This window comes from Grus americana, chromosome 3, assembly GCF_028858705.1.
Source record: "Grus americana isolate bGruAme1 chromosome 3, bGruAme1.mat, whole genome shotgun sequence".
NCBI lineage: Eukaryota > Metazoa > Chordata > Aves > Gruiformes > Gruidae > Grus > Grus americana.
The window spans coordinates 86,938,409-86,954,840 of NC_072854.1; the positions used below are offsets into that span (position 1 = coordinate 86,938,409).

Genomic DNA, 16,432 nt, shown 5'->3' on the forward strand with positions numbered 1-16,432 from the left:
ATATTTCAGTTTAAGACTATATAATTTTATAGAGTACCAAAATAAGCAAAGGATCAGCACTCCATACAAAGTGTTAGTTCTTGTGAAGAGGGTAGAGGGGAGATGGACTTTAATTACACTAAACTTTTTTTGCAAGTCTAAAGAAAATTCCATTTCAGCAAAACAGACTTGGGTTTAGATTCCCCACATTTCTAGTTCACCAAGTGTTTCTTTAAAGACAATTTACATTTTTTCTCATTCAAAGTAAAGGGATGACTTAAAGCAATATTAACAAGGAGGTGGTGCCGTTAATGTTTAATGTCAATATGCTATAAAGGCTAGAAGAGCAACACAACTTTATCTTTACTTCTGAAGACTATTAGAAATCGACTAACATTTGAGAAAAGGTTCAAGCACGCTAAACCAACTCTAGGTCCAGGCTGTTGGTAAGCCTCTGCCACCTGCACACTGCCACCAGGAACACGGCAGGCAAATCCCAACGCTGGCAGCGACGTGTGCTTTCACACGTATATCACACGTCCCACCGATGACAGCTAGGTCTCTCCCCTGCCTTATGGCATTAAAATGCAAGGGAATTATTAGCTAACATTGCAACTACAATTTTACAAAAGCATAAGTCTGAACATAACAGCGGTTAAACCAAATTGAAGCGCTCTGTCCAACTCCAGGATTCCTTCTCTGTGACAAGCCTCCTGGTCCCACTCCCTGTCCAGTTTCTTCCCCCGCTCCTTCCCTAATGGCTATTTTACAATAAATAGGTTAACTGGATTTACACGATGCAAGCGCAACTCAAGACTTTTGCCCTATACACATAACCACGTTAAATTGTGAGATTATACACGTGCCATATCTCTAACAGAGCAACCACCGGATTAGATCTTTTAAAGAAACACAAGTATTTCAGCATGTACAAAGTAATGAGTTTAAAACTGTCCAACATCATCGCTTTCAGACATTCTCTTCCTCTTTATAGCCTTAAAGGGATTTTAGACCTTGATGGCGACAATCCCAAAACAAGAGTAAAATGAATTTATTTTATTGCAAACAAACGTCTATAGTTAAATTTCTCCACCCACTTTCTTTAAAGAGAAAAGGAATCAGCAGGCTAAGGAGATACACCCATTTGAGTATTGACATGATTAAAAATTAGATATAAAATGGGTGACTCACAGTTTCATTAGCTTACAAAACGGTGGAGTAACTACTACAAGCACACTAGGTATACAGTATTTTGTGGGGAATTATACAGACACACAGCTAACTTCATATAGATCCCATTAGACAACTGGATTTACAACAAGTTTTGTTTAATAAGAAATGGGCAAAGCCAGCTTCTTTTCAGAATCAAAATGCAGAACAAATGGAAAAGAAATTATGGTGTTGTACCTTCACAAGTTTGAGCCTCCACAAATAATGCAACCAAGTTTTACAACTTTAAGAGCTTCTACATACACTCCACCTTCACTATTTCGCCCCAGGTTTCCTCTTTGCCCCCAACATCCAAATGTTCCAAGTGTTACAAAAAAGTCCTAGTTATTGCCAGAAACTTTTAACCTCCCCCTCCTCCCCTCCCCACCCAGAAGCTTCGTAGAGAGGATGGAGTGTAATATGGAGCTTTACATGATCTCATGGGATTCACAGGGGCTACTACGGAGCCTCCGTACAAATCCGGTTGCTAACATTTCTATCGTATTGTGACATGACTCACGACTGTTTCTTAGAAATTGGGGGATGGGGAAAAAGGAGAAAATTCTTTAATAAAAAGACACCAGGTACAAAGCAACGTTTTACTTTTGTTGTGGTAAAAAAAAAGTCACATTTTACAGATAAAATGTAGAACCCTGAAATACTGACACATTCTCTTATCGTGCACAATGCTGAGGTTCTCTTACGAATCACTTTAAAACTGCAATTAAAAATGTACAAAAAAAGAAAAGAAAAAAAAATCAACCCACAAAGCTTCTAAAAAAGGAACCCGCAGGCACTTCCTCTTGTGGAATGTTTAAAAAGTTAGCCTACTAAAGAAAACAGTCGACTTCTTGTGAAGGTTTTGGAGAAATATGTATCAGTTCATTTATTTGGGTATTCAGTAATATCCTTGGTGATAATGCTGACTCCATGGCTTCTGACCCCAGAATTGCTGCAATAAATGGATAAATAGTTAATTTTAACCTGTGATCACATAATGGTTACATTTCTTACAGAAAAACAGCGTTTAACAAACATCTAGCTCTCCTGCAACTTGAGAAGATTAAAGTCCTCTCAAAGAGCAGCAAGTTCCTTGACAACTGAAGGCAGTGAAGTTCACTTCACAGTAGTAATGTGAAGCCAAACACCACATACCACTAAGACCGATAAGCCATAGCTGATATTTGATACATCAAGACCATCAAGCCAGATTAAGTTTTGCACAGAAAACTATTTATAGTGATATTACCTAGCATTAAAGATTTTGCTATCCAGTTTTGGTTACACGTCTAATTATTTCAGGCAGCATTTTCAAACATTCAAGTTAACAATTAGTGAAAAGGTAAAGTTATTACTACTTACACCCTGCTGCCACTGGTTGTAGCCCTGAGATTGGTTTTTGTAGCCACGATTATTTCCCCTTCCTCTGAAGTTCTGCAAGAGGACAACAGTTTTTAACTAGTTTGTTTACATGGATTTTTCAGAAGTGTACTTATACCAATCTATTACCACCAGAACATCACATACCATATAGAAGCTTTCAAATATAAGGTACCAGGCTTAGGTTAAAAAAAAAAAACCAAACCCAAAACCAAAAACACAAAAACCAACGAACCACAAAAAACCTCCCCAAAACACTCTGGAATACCAAAAGTCACCCCCTCCCAGCAACTGCTTCTTAAACATGAGGCAGGAACCTCAGAATGAGTAAGCCAGCTCAAACTGTTGTTGCCAGTGGTCTGGAAAGCGGGCTAATCCAGTTTTGACTCACCCTATTTCCAGCTGCTAAACTGCACCAGGACAACTAAAAATACAAGAGCTTGCCTATTTTTAGTTAGGAAAGCCTGTAGTTGCTACAAGGATGCGTTATCTGATCAGACAAAAGGATATGGGCCATGCAACTGAAAATAGAAGAGCTAGTCCACAAAACTTCAAATAAATGTTATGGTACAAAAAAGCGACATTGATGCTAGTAGATAAAATATTACATTTCCCCTGTTTGTCAGTACTAGACAAACCTGAGCCATGTTTATTAGCTTGGGCTCCATCTGCTGGCTCTTCAGTAATCCAAATTATGTTTTCAAATACTTGGCTAGTATGACTTTACCAGTTGAGTTTGATACCAGACACCAAAACAAAGACTCTCTCCAGAGCTACTTCCAGAAAGTTCCCTAAATGCCTGATAAAGATATACCTTGACCCAAATAATGGTTACTACTATTAGGAAGAAAAAAGAAAATTAAAAAAAGAAAAGTCAAACATGAGCTTTCACACACCCTAAAAATCTTTAGCAGGAGAAAAAAAAAATCTTAACATGGAACCCCCACATCAGCACCGGAACCTCTGACACAACGTTCAGCGCTCTGGGCACATACACTGAACTAGAAAGCTAGGCCTTTTAGCGTGCGATTAGTGTAGTACCACAACCAAGTTTGTGGCTATTCACAGCCACCAAACCTTTCAAACATCACCCCAAGTACTGTAGTTCAATTAATAAATCCCCCCAAAAGCATCACCTGGTTGTAGTTTCCCCTGTTCGGCATTCCACCTCTGTTATAGTTTCCTCTGTTTGAGTAGCCACCTCTGCTTGGAAAGACAGGGCCACGAGGATATGGGTAGCCAATTGCACCACTGCTGCCACCGCCGCCACCGCCACCTCCACCACCTCGCTGAGGCATGTTGCCTCCCCTCCTGTTGTATCCGCCACGATTGCCAGGGACTGCAGGGAGAGAGTTATTTCAATCGAGTAATTGTTCGGTCCAAGTATTTCTTACATGAAGATTACTGATGCAAATAATGATGGTATAGAAACAAGAAGTCCAAGTTCAGCACAAATTTTCATGGCAAAGATTAAGTCACCTGGTCATAGTGAAAAACTGTAATTTAACCATGTGCTACCCCCCAGTACAGTCTGGTATACAAGCCAACACCAAATCTAATGTAAAAAAACTTGAAGCTGTGCCTCAAACCACGTGACAGGGTAGTCCAGGATTTTGGCAATCCTCACTTTTGAAGCTGGACAATTAACTTCGCACTAATATGTTACACTTACCGAAGCTGAAATCAAGGTTCCCAGTCCCTAATAACTGCAATGCAAGTACTATAAGCTTTCCCCGCCCCCAGCAGCAGCAACCTCCAAAATTTACAGGTCTATCTCCAGGCTCACCTCCTCCCCTGAAGTTGCCCCGCATGTTGAATCCTCCACGTCCTCTCTGACCCCTATTAAACTGATTTTTATTACTCTTCTTGTTCTTCTTTGAGCCAGTGTTCTGTTTCTTTTCTGGCGGAAGAGATTTCTTACTTTCTTCTTTATATTGTTCCAAAAGCTTCTGAGCTTCTTCTTTTTGCAACTCTACATAGATTATTTCATCAAAACATTCTGCTACCTCTGGCAGTGTGAAGTTCCCTATAATTGCAAAAACACTGAGTATTCAGCATCTACATTCAGCTACAATCAAAGCTGTAATTTAACCACCTTTCTCCCATTCTTCCTCCCACCCCCTGCATTCCCTCAGCATTGGGACAAAATTACAGAATTTGAGCATTTAAGAAATGTAACAGTGACAAAAGAAATAAACAGGTCTTCATGGAGTTGCCAGTACTGTTCCAAACCTTGAATACATTCTGCCTATATCTTTTTTTTCTTTTATAAGCCTCCACTCAGAATACCAGTTTCTGCCAAATGTCACTTATATAAGGGCACTTTATGCCAAGACAGCTTTGTGCATCTGCATGAAGCATATCAGCATAACTGAGTAGTGTTAAGGACTGCAGCAGAGGGAACACAATATAGTGTTGTCCTACAAGTTACAATAGTCTTCCAGTTTTGTTTAAGTACAACTGTTTAAGATAAAGTGATTTTTTAGACTTCACGTTTACTTAATCCTTTAAACAGATAGTCAGCATCCTAAAACACAGTATAGGATTATGTTCCATGCCTTTCATTTTGAGAACTGCATGCTCTGGAAGATCTTTTCCCTCCACCTCTGCCTTCTTTTGTGTTCTTTGCTTGTAGTCTTCATCTTTTGGGCAAACAACAACTGCTTTGCGCTGGAAGCCTGCAAACAGGCACATTTTTCTCCTCTGCGCAGCTGCAGACACATTTGTCTGAAAAAAATGCAGTAACTTACTACACGTAGCTGTCATTGTAAGAGTTAAGGAAGTCAACTTATGGTGTATAGACTTCACCTCTACAAGAGCTTGCAACGAAGTTTACAAATAACTGGACATAAAGATGCTGCATAATGCAAAGTTACGAACTCATATCCACGTGTTAAAACACTATTCCTCCCACATCCCATACATCCAGAGAAGTTCAGATAAGCATTTGTAGTAAAATCTCAACTTTGTGTCCCCTGAACAAGTAGTAAGTCAGTAAGTGAAACAACTGCTATTACAATGTAACTTTAATCCCATTTAATTACTGCGCTATAGCCTACAACAAATTTCCTTAACCATTTTTCACTGAAGCTTCTACCTGATCCAAAATGAAATTCCGCTTCTTACGAGCTGCAATCTCAATGAACTTTCCAAGACACTGTGGAGCTCTCTGCAACAGTGTGTTAAGTTTTCCAGTGTCCGCCATCTGCCGCTTAAAACCTGCGACCTATGGAGAGATTTCCCACAGTTAAAGTAGCCCTCATACACGTGGCTGACATTTTTCATTGCTAAATGCTTTTCACCTCACTTCAAGGGTTGTTCAATTCAAGGCCATGGCTACTAACTCATAACTGAAATTCTCAAAGCCTCTATAAGACACAGAGCTTTGTAAACAAAGAATCTAGGTTAAATCAATACAGCTGAATCTAACGTATACTCATCACATTAATTCAAAGCTAAATGTCCTATTCTGAGGACAGTGATATAAAAAGAAATAGAAACGCTTCAATAGGCAACAACAGTTGACTATTTCTTATACAGTACCACAAAAAGTTTCAGAATCCTGCTGTGTCATATATGAGTAGCAGCTCAGCAAGACAGCAGTATTTAATGGTCACTAGCTAACCAGTGGCTGGTTTCTTAGAATTCTTTGATACAAGAGAACCCCATGGCAGCCAAAGACCTTGGATTTACAGCAAGTCATTAACATATTAACAAATAAAATGTCATATTATCACTTACCATCATTTTGTCCATAATAGTATTTGTCCCAAGAATGTTGTATTTCCCAGGATTTGCTGCTGCGTGTTTGGTAACCCATGTAGTCTTGCCAGCTCCAGGCAAGCCAATCATCATCACCACCTATGACGACAGGTTCTATACTTGAGATACTAGTTCAAAGACTTTCTCTACTATGCAACTTAGACCAGTAAGCCTAAAGGAAACCAAGTAAGGGGAGCTGGGGGGGGTGTAAAGAGTCGTGGGATATGAAGACAAAAAGGTCAGACAGTTGTATAATAGTCGGCTTAAACTCCACCACTTCTGTTCATCTATCTCAACAACTTCGATATTGTCAACAAGAAACTTACTTCACAATCTTTCTTTTGCTCGGGTCCCTTTGGTCCTCGGACCCTATCCTCCAGGGGGACCTTCTGGATGAAGGTGTACTCTTCAGGTACAGGAAAGTAAGGTTCTTCCTTCTGACCAAAGTTGAACTCAACTGCACAGTTATGGCAGAGAACATGTGGGAAGAGTGGTCGCCCATCAAGAACTTCCTTACTTATTTTGAATGCAACACCAAGCTCTTGTCCATTCTTGGAATATGAGAGTTCCACTTCATCACCATCAAAATTCTGGTTTTCAGACAAAGCATTAGTTTGGGTAAAATTACTCACCTCGCTCTATAAAGTTATATTAGTCATCTCACAATACTGGCTATATTCACTCAACTTTTGTAACACTGTTATACCATAAAGGAACCACTTTGAAAAGTTTTCTCTTAAAATTAGTTACTGTCAATGATCACCCTGTTTAAGATCTGATTTTTTTAAAAGGCTTTGAAGACATTTCTCTGTGAATATGAAATCTTAACAAGTTGACAGCAGTCACTGTTGATACTACCTGCTGTTTCTACCTCCTCCCCATGTTAAACAACTTGTCTTGCTCCAAGTTTTTCTGTATTAGGTTTACTGCTGCTCACACCAAAGCAGTCTAAAAATTCAAGATGTTTTTCCTCAAAAGAAAATACAAGTGAAAACTTACAGCAAAACATCCAATCACATCATTTTCATCAAACTTCTCACCAAAGTCTTCAGTCTCACAATTGCATGTCTTTATTCCTTTTAGAGAATACCCATAAGAAAATTCTTCTTCACCTGAAGAAATAATTTAAAAGTATCAAAAATAGGCATTTTCACCTAATCTTTTATAAATACAATCACTTTACAGCTACTTAAGTAAGCTGCTGTTTAGAATGTTTTTCTTAATGCCAAAACAAGCTATGACCCCCAAACAGCTACAGCTCATTCTTGTATTCAAGAAATCAATACTCTCACTTGACAGCAGTGTTTCCCCATCTCAGTTTTAAGACTCTTATGTTGCTGGTTCCAGAGTCATGCTGACATAAAGCTGAACTGCCAGATAAAGACATGACCAAGTATTTTTAAAAGACTGAAGACCTGATTATGCACCGGTATACCTGTAATGTAGGCTTTCTGAATTTAGTCTCCAGTAGCACTTACCCCTCCCCATTTTAAAGGGAGTTTAGCAGACATTCAGCCTATGCGACAGCTGAGGATGAAGCTGCAAGGAACAAGCTAACAGGAAGAGTCAAACACAAGGACTCAGCTGGAACTTAAGTACTTAACTAGAAAGCTTCTACTGCTGCTGTCAAGAGCATACCAATTCATACACACTTCCCACAAAGATGCATCTCAGCAGCAAATATTAGTTATAAATACAATTATGATCAGTTCCCATATATCTAATGAAGTTGTACTTCTTTCTTCCTAGCTACTTTCAGAAATGAGGATTCTCCCCACAAGCCAAAAGAATAATGTAGTTATCTGGGAATTCTTCTTCGCTGGTTAAGTCTTATACCACACCCCACCCTTTTAAAAAAAGAAAAAGCAAAAAAACCCCTCTTCCTATTTATGACACCACATAGAAAAGGAAAAATCCTTTATCTTGTCAGGCCTTCAAAAATGTTCTCCACAGCCCATACTTGACCACTGAAAGAATTAACGCTCAAATCATGTAAACCTTACAGGCTTGAATACTTAACAACTCTATTTGGTCCCAATAATAACCTTTCTTGCACCATGTCCAGTGAATGATTCCAATTAAGACCACTTTTCAGAACATATGGACTACAATCACTAAGCTTTTCCCATCTGCTTAAGAAAAAATGACTTAAAAACTTCAACCACACACACAATAAATAATACAGAAGTAATTAAATGTTTAAGTCTTACCAAGCAACATGCCACTTGTGTTCAGCGACCAGCCAACTCGCACTTCATGTATGTCAATGTCTTTTGTATACAGGTGTTTAACAGGAATCTTTTCTGTAACCTATTTTTAAATTATTCATTAAAATGTATGTAAGTGTTTATTAGACACTAACAAGATGGAAACACAAAGGTAGCACCTGGAACCTTTACACTTTGGTTAAATCTTTGCTAAGTCTGAGCAATCACCTTCTGCAAAAATAAAACATGCTCAAGTATGTGAAATCACAACCCAATCGCTAAGTAGTTACACTTCCCAACAGAGATGCAAGATACCGTATACTTTCAAAGCACTTAGTCATAACAGTCCCTCTCAGTGGCCAAAAGCCTTAATCCTTTTGATACTGTATTAAAATCACAAACAAGATGTATACTTTTTTTTAAAATCATCATGAAGTTGGGATTAACAGTAAATTACTTTGCCAATAAAATGTGGTAATGGACAAAAGAATTGCTTTCAATAGACTGGGGAAAATATTACACTCATCCCTATCCACAGTAAGCAGACTTCCTGGGCCAGCTGCCAGCTTCCAACCAACCAGATTAAAAAAAACCCACCTAAAAGCACTAGAATCTGTAGGCAAGAAGCTATTTTCTAACTCCCTTTACAAACCTCACCAAACTAAAGTGAAAAACTCATCAGTATCCTACCAGTTTCCATAACTATTCGAGTCAGGTGACCAAGGTGAAACTGATTTGAAAGTGAACAGGACAATAAATACTGACATCAATTTCACTTCACTGGCCTTCCAAAGTTATAGGTACCAACAGGCACAGAAATCACCCAATGCAAGAGAATGGGATCACTACCCACTCCTCATGGTAGTGGTTAGATTTGAAAGTACTAGAGAAAGAGAACAGAGTAAGCATTTATGTACACAGGCACATCATATGCAAAGAAGCCTTTAACATTGCTGAGTAAAAAAAAAAAACAACAAAACACCCAAACCACAAACAGAAACCAAGCTTTGTGCCTCCTGTTATTTCATCAAGAAGTTGGAAAAAATCTGTTTATTACATGGCTGATTGCTCTTTGCCATTCTTACCCTTTTAGGAGAACTCTTCCTCTCAAAATTCAAGTACCTGCTAAGTACTCACATACACTGCATACACAAGTCAGAATTATTCAGGTTGGAAGGGACCTTTGGAGGTCATCTAGCCCAAATCCCTGCTTAGAGCAGGTCAAACTCAAAGACTAAGTAGGAACAGAAAAAAGGACTGCTAGGATAACTTATATGCATTTTTAAAAAAGAAGCCAAGTTTTCTGTAATCGTCAAGAAGTACAAGCAAACTTCTGACTAGCGAGTATCAAAATTCAAGTGTTGATGTATGAGGTGCCAAATAAAAATCTTGGTTCAAAGCTGAGACCAGAAGTTACACAGTCAGGGCAAATGCAAGCTGCTTTTTTTTTTTGTGATGTTAAATAGAAGTTCTTATAAAAGAGGAAGTAGTTTTGTAAATTGAGCCATTTTTTTAATCAAGAATCATTTCACAGGCTCATAAGAGAAAGCCTTCTGGAAGTTCTGTTAACCTGAATTAGTTTCAACTAAGTACAAAAAACCTGACAAGTTTAAAGAGCATTATATTTAAGCATGCAAAATCATCTTCCATAAAATGTAAGTTTAACTCACCTTCATCTCAAAGCAGACTTTGCCTTTAGAAACTCCATAGGAGGCTCTCCCTCCAGCCCAAAGGAAAGCAAAGCTTTCCATGGTCAGAGAAGAAGCACTAAACCGGTCTCTTGAGATCTTAAAATGCAGGTCACAGTTATCTGTTAACATAAAAATAAATCTGTTTACTCTTATTACACACTAAACTGCAGTGTCCAATTTTATGCATTAAAGGTGATTTCAGTTATCAAAGGTGATTTTCAAGACAAACTGCCAGCAAGTGCTCAGCATCTTTCAGGAAAGCAACTGAACATGTGCCTAGATAGAGCTGCAGGCTGAAACTCAGTCAAAACTCTTAGGAAAAGCTACCTAACAATAATAGTTTTCAAGGTGCCACCTTCACTTCTGTCATCAAATTCCTCTATTTTTTCCATCTGCTTAAAACCCTGAATTTAATCTCATTTATCTGAACCTTTTTTGATGGTTACCTGAGATATTTCCATCAATACAGAGCGAAGGAATCTGCATTATACTCTTTGCATTATTTGCTAGGTATCTTTTTTTTACGTTGTCCTACCCTTCATGCCCAAACCTAAGGGCAACTGAGGAACAAACAGGAACACAAGTATTTTTAAGTACTGAAAGTAGTACTGTCTTTGGTTAATATAGTCATTTAGCAAGTCCAATTAGATTAAGCCAATTAAAATTAAGTCAGTTAAGTCAAAATCAGATAGGTTAAACACGCAGAACATGTTACTTAAGTAAAGTAGGTTCTCATCACAATCTGCCTATTCACCTATCTAAGAACTTAAGTGGAACCTTTGTTTTATGGACATCTTCAGAGCTGCAGCACCATGAAGTTTCAAATTAATCTTCTAGTAGGTTTCAAAAAGACTGCATAATGGTAACATGAGGTGCAGGATATAGCACTTGAATTCCCCAGAGCAAGGAATTCATAGAAGAAACTCCAAACCTATTTAATAGTTACAAGAAAGGAGCAAAATTAGCAAGCAGTGAGTTGTTCTGCCCTGATATAAAATCTGCACACTGCTCTAGGACTCCGAAATGTAGTCTTCCCTGTATTACTGGGAACTCTCATGCACAAGAACTTGTTTTGTTTGCATACAGCCATCCCCAGTTGTAACTACAGTATCTGTAATCCAAGCGTTTTCTCATTAGTACTTCTAACTTTTACTTGTTGCATGAAAACCAGATAAAATCATGCAGAAGAAACCCACTTGCGCAGGTTACTTTTAGAACAACAAATGAGAACAGAATTTGAAGTTACAGCTTCCTTGTAAGACACAGGTAATAAAAAGCACTTAGGAGTGCTAAACCTCTTATAAGGTCTGGATCATTATGGTCCAGAAAAGAGCGCCAAGTTGTTACACAATTCAGTCTTAAAGCTCTGTTTGATTCTGATCTCCATACAGTCTACCAACACTTCAAACTAAATCACAAAGTTTGCCCAGTAACGAAACTTTCTACTAGAAATACTAACAATGAAAAGCAGCTACTACTCAGTAATTGGGAAAATCAGAAGCTCCCACAAAGGTGGCTACTCACCAGGTTAGCAGCTAAAAACTTGAGATTTAGTTACCAAAACGTCAAGGATGGCATATACAGCAATTTACATGGCTGTAAACTAATACCTCCTGCCATTTCAAAACATTTCTCAGGAAGAAAACACCTGGAACTACGAGCAAATATACCAGACAATGCCAAAATTTAATCTTTCCTTCCATGGCACCTTAAGAATCCAACAAGTTCAAGCATCACTTATTCAAGCTTTTTAATACTGCACTAAGTCCTTATACTTACCCTCTCAAGAATACAAACGTAAAGTCTGCCCCATTCATGGTACCTCACAACAATAGTAACGTTTACAATTGCCTCAAAAAACTTCACCCTGTTTGTAGGTATTTGTCAATTTCTATGCCCTGATGACCAATTCTGTCATCTTATTTGCACAAATCACCCCCCTGCCCCGCAAACTCCCAGATTGCATGAATAGGTCGTTTTTCAGGAGGCCTTACCTGATTTTTTTGTTACATTTATCAGAAAACACAAAACACTACTTCACTGGTTGGTACATAAATAGGCCCTCAGCAAGTTACACAGGAAGCTCATGTCACAAATTGTACAACTGCAACTATTGATTCTTAGAACTTTCTGAAGTGAAAAGCTCATGTTGCTATATAATTAGTTTCTCAAGCTGTTTCTAGGGTGTTCTATGCTCACTCTAAACTTGGTCAGCTTAGTTTCCATACTAGATTAGTGTTTTGGTTAAGATGTCTTCAGAAAACTATACAATATCACAGATTTCATGGGAAAACAAAGCTTACTACTGCTGATATAAAGACCCATATGTCCTTCTGTTCTTTTGTATACTGAAAATGGTTAGAAACACCATTTCTAATTTTTTTTTAAAGTTAGTTGATAATGAAAATCAACAAATGTATTTGCCCCACATTTCAGAAAGTGTGGTTTTAAGATTAAAAGCATAACATCACACCTTTCCAGAGTAAAGGAAAGCATGGTTACTCACAAGTATCAAGACAAACCACTGTGTCATCAAAATGTTCATCTTCTTCTTCAACAGGTGGTTGAGGGGACTTGGCCCTGAACAAGACAAAACCAAAAAAAGATTAAAGCTACATGTATTTTCACAGTGTTAAAATAAGCATTTATGTACCTTACTTCATTCACAAAATACTGCCCAGCACCAAAAGTTTATTTACCTGCTGTACTTATTTTCTTCAATGTATTCAAAATACCCACGGCCATGGTCTTCACGTGGTCTCTTCACTCCCCTCTTCTTCTCACCAGGTTTTTGTTCCGTTTTAGCATCTCCTGTAATAGAATTAAATTATTTTAATTCCACAAAGTAACTCTTGAATTGGGAATAAACTCCCATACAATGCTTCCAACTTTGGAAACTGTAAGAATCTACAGCAAGAGAAAAGCAATAGTACGCTAAAGAAGAATTTTGCTTTGTACCAAGATAAAAACCCGTATCTCGAATTTTCTCGGAAGACTCAAAACTTGTCTGCTAAATCATCTCTGATCCGCGGCAGAAGGCGGCCAGTACACCACGCAGCAGCGGGTACAGTCCTTAGTGTTAAGATCCCCACAGAAAAGTCAGACCGCTCCCAAGCGGTGGAGAAGAAAGGAGGGGGGGAAAAAAAAAAAGGACAAAAAAACCCTCCCGTGACGCCAGACACCACCCCCCACCCCCCCCTCCCGCAAGCAGGACATTCCCGGCCGCTCGCAAGGACACCGAGCGATGCGATCCGATCCGCACGACTGCGCCTCCTCTCGGCAGGCCGTGTGCGGCGGCCCGGGCGGGAGCCCCGCGTGGGGCCGCCCGGCTGCCTGCAGGGAAGGGATTCCACCTCCTCCCGCCTCCATTGTACCAGGCCTTCCCAACGCCATCCCGTGCAGCGCCCAGGCCGGAAGTGACGTCACGCCGCCGAGCACTCCTCAGCACAATACAGCGCGCCCCAGCGGCCCCTCCGCTGCCACCCCTCCCCCCTCCGCGGCCCGGCGGCCCCTTCCCCGCGCCTCCTCCCCCCCCCCCCCCCCCCCCGTGCGCAACGGCCCCTCCTATTCCGCCGGCCCCGCGCAACGGCCCCTCACGGGACCCCCGCCCCCCGCCGCGGGGCCCGGCCCAGCGCCTGGACGGGAGCACGCGGCGGCGCGCGGGGGGCGATGGAAACCTCCCCCCCCCCCCCAGCCCCCCCCCGCGGCGGAGGCGCCGCCGTCGCGCCTGCTCTCGCGCCGGCCGCGAACGCCCCGGAAACCGCCCTCCTTGCCGTTGCCCCCCCCCCCCGCGACGGGGGTTCCCGGGGCGGGGGGGAGAGATTAACGGCCCTCCCCCCCTCCCCCCGCGCCTTCCCGCCGCGCACACTCACCCCCGGTGGCCTGAGCCCCGGGGCGGCCGCCGCCACCGCCACCTTCCGCTTTCTTCTGCTGCTGCTGCTGCTTGGCGGGGCCCGCCGGGCCGGAGGGGGCCGCCGCCGGGGGCCCCGAGGCGCCGCTAGCGCTTTTGCCGGGGGCTTCCTTGGCGGCGCCGCGCGGCTGGAGGAGCGGCGGGGGCTGCTGCTGCTGTTGGGGCTGCGGCGGCTGCTGCTCCCCGTGCCCGTTGGCGTCCCCGGCCGCGGCCTCCTCCTCGTCGGCGAGCTCATCCTCCCCTTCTTGGAAACCCTGGTCGTCTCCGTTCTCATCCTCCTCCTCCTCCTCCTCCTCTTCCTCGCCGCCCGCCTCCTCTTCCATGGGGCCGCCCCCGGCCCCCGCCCGCTCGCCGTTCTCCTCGCCCAGCTCCATGGCGTCGCCATCGGCGGCCTCCAGCCCTTCCTCGTCGTCGTCCTCCGCGGTGGAGGCCGCGGCCTGGTCGGGGCCTCCTCCTTGGTGGAGCTGCGAGGCGCCCCCGCCGCTCTCGGCTGCCTCCCCCTCCATGCTGCCGTTGCCAGGCTCAACTGCGCTGCTGGCGGGGCCTCCCCCGCCGGCCTCCTCCTGGTCTAGCGCGGCCTGGAGCCGCTCCATGAGCTCGGCCTTGAGGCCCTTGTCGGAGAGGCGCCGCTTTTTCAGCTCCTCCTTCAGCTCCGACACCTTCAGCTTCTTCACGTTCACGGGCGAGCAGCTCATGGCGGCGGCGGCGGCTCGATCCCTGGGCGGCGCGCGGGCGACTCTGGGCTGGAGCGGACGGCGGCGGCTCTGGGTCGAGGCCCCGGCGGGAGGCGGTGGGTGGGTGGCGCGGCTGGTTCGTGCGGCTGCGGCAGCTGCAGAGCGGACCCGCCTGGCGCCAAATCCTTTCACCGAGCTCGCGAGGGAGACGCGCCTCGCGGGGCCGAGCACGCAGCACTGCCTGCCCCGCCCCCGCGCACGTAGTCCCTCCTCCCCACCCCCCCCCTCCCGCCCCGCTACCGTAACGGCCGTCCGCGCGCGCCCGTACCGTAAATACCCGCATGAGCGCAGTCGGCTCCGCGCCGACCCTGCCGCTGTTACGCGTGGGGTGTCGCGGGCCGCCGCGGCCGCTCCGCCGGACCGCAGAGCGGAGTGTGAGGGAAAGGGCAGCTCTCCCTGCCGGAACGCCCCGCTCCGCGCTAACAGCTGTACCTGCGCCATGTTGGGCAGGCGGCAGCCGGAAGCGCGGCTGCCCGCGCCGCTGTTGTCCGCTCCCCGATGCACCCTCTTCGGCAAAATAATCCACTCGGGACTGGAAATCAGTCACCGTGTTACCCGAGCAGGCCTCCGTCCGACTTTCTGGCGTGGATTAAACCCGAATAAGGTCCCAGCCCCATTAAACAGCCTCCCCCCCTCCCCGCCCCGGCCCTGCTTTCAGGCCACAGCCTCGCAGGCAGGGCAGCTCCTTTCCTCCCCTCGCTCCCGGGCACCCGTCTCGGGCCTAGTCCGCACAGTTTATTGCGTAAAGGGTTTGAAAACGAACAGTGCTAACTCAAAATAGTTACCCTGATACAACCTTGTTAACACGGTTACATAAGGACGAAAATAGAGCTGTTTTATAGAGCCATTTCTTCACCGGCTGCAGCACAGACCTGATCTTTAACTAGACCAGGCTGAGGCTAACAAAGGCTTTTCAAGTGCACTAACTCCACTGGACAAGAAGCACTAAGTCTGTAGCTCAGCACAGAGCCGATCAGCTACCCGAAACTGCTCACTTTTCCCTCTTTCCCCCCCCCCTTTACACAGCATTAATTTGGGGCTCTCAGCCACAGAGTTGTACAGTGGTTGAATTTTTCCAATTTGGTCAAAAGTTACTTGAAAACAAACAGCAGAGAGGGGTTTACGTGAACAGAAAGGCAGCATTGATGTACAAGTCTGCTTCCTTAGGGAGCCTTGATAAAAAAACTAATTTCCACTAGCAGAAAAAAAAAAAAGGCAAGTCAGACAACTAGATGACCAATACAAAGTCCTGCTGAAGGGAAGGTGTGTTTGGCAAGTAGCTGCCTTGTGTAGGTATAGGTGGAGTGGCCGCCTGAACCAGAACAGATTAGGTTTACCTGCACGGAGAGGAAGGTAGGAGAGATGAGGAAGTCACTGTGTTTTAACTGCACAAGGAAAGGGCAACCCTAAGCACAGCTACACACACTGCTCTGTCCTCAGTCAGGCTGCATCCATTTGGAGGAAGCATGACTGGCGGCAAGGTTAGCTCAACCCATCGCTACACAACAGCTTGTTGGAACGGAGACAGGGAGAGCTCCCTCATGCAATTACATACAGATG

At 43.6% G+C, this 16,432-nt stretch overlaps 1 protein-coding gene across 1 annotated transcript; it reads right to left on the minus strand.

Annotated features, from left to right (window-relative positions):
* Positions 1 to 1,020: 1,020 nt before the first annotated feature.
* Positions 1,021 to 15,060, minus strand: HNRNPU (heterogeneous nuclear ribonucleoprotein U). Its single transcript, XM_054820096.1, has 14 exons — positions 14,101 to 15,060; positions 12,928 to 13,039; positions 12,735 to 12,808; positions 10,208 to 10,347; positions 8,541 to 8,640; positions 7,330 to 7,442; positions 6,657 to 6,920; positions 6,310 to 6,429; positions 5,666 to 5,794; positions 5,127 to 5,295; positions 4,355 to 4,594; positions 3,705 to 3,907; positions 2,551 to 2,622; positions 1,021 to 2,140 (listed from the first exon to the last, which is right to left on the minus strand). Exons 1-14 carry the CDS (start codon positions 14,831 to 14,833, stop codon positions 2,087 to 2,089), a joined length of 2,523 nt encoding a protein of 840 aa, XP_054676071.1. The 5' UTR covers positions 14,834 to 15,060; the 3' UTR covers positions 1,021 to 2,086.
* Between the last annotated feature and the right edge of the window lie 1,372 nt (positions 15,061 to 16,432).

Excerpts from the sequence above, each read along its gene's own strand:
- HNRNPU (XM_054820096.1), bottom strand. The coding sequence starts at position 14,833 with ATGAGCTGCTCGCCCGTGAACGTGAAGAAGCTGAAGGTGTCGGAGCTG. Across the intron at positions 6,921-7,329 it reads ATGTGATTGGATGTTTTGCT|AATTTTGATGGTGATGAAGT; the intron begins GTAAGTTTTCAC and ends TCTGAAAACCAG. Across the intron at positions 6,430-6,656 it reads AGCAAAAGAAAGATTGTGAA|GTGGTGATGATGATTGGCTT; the intron begins GTAAGTTTCTTG and ends CTGTCGTCATAG.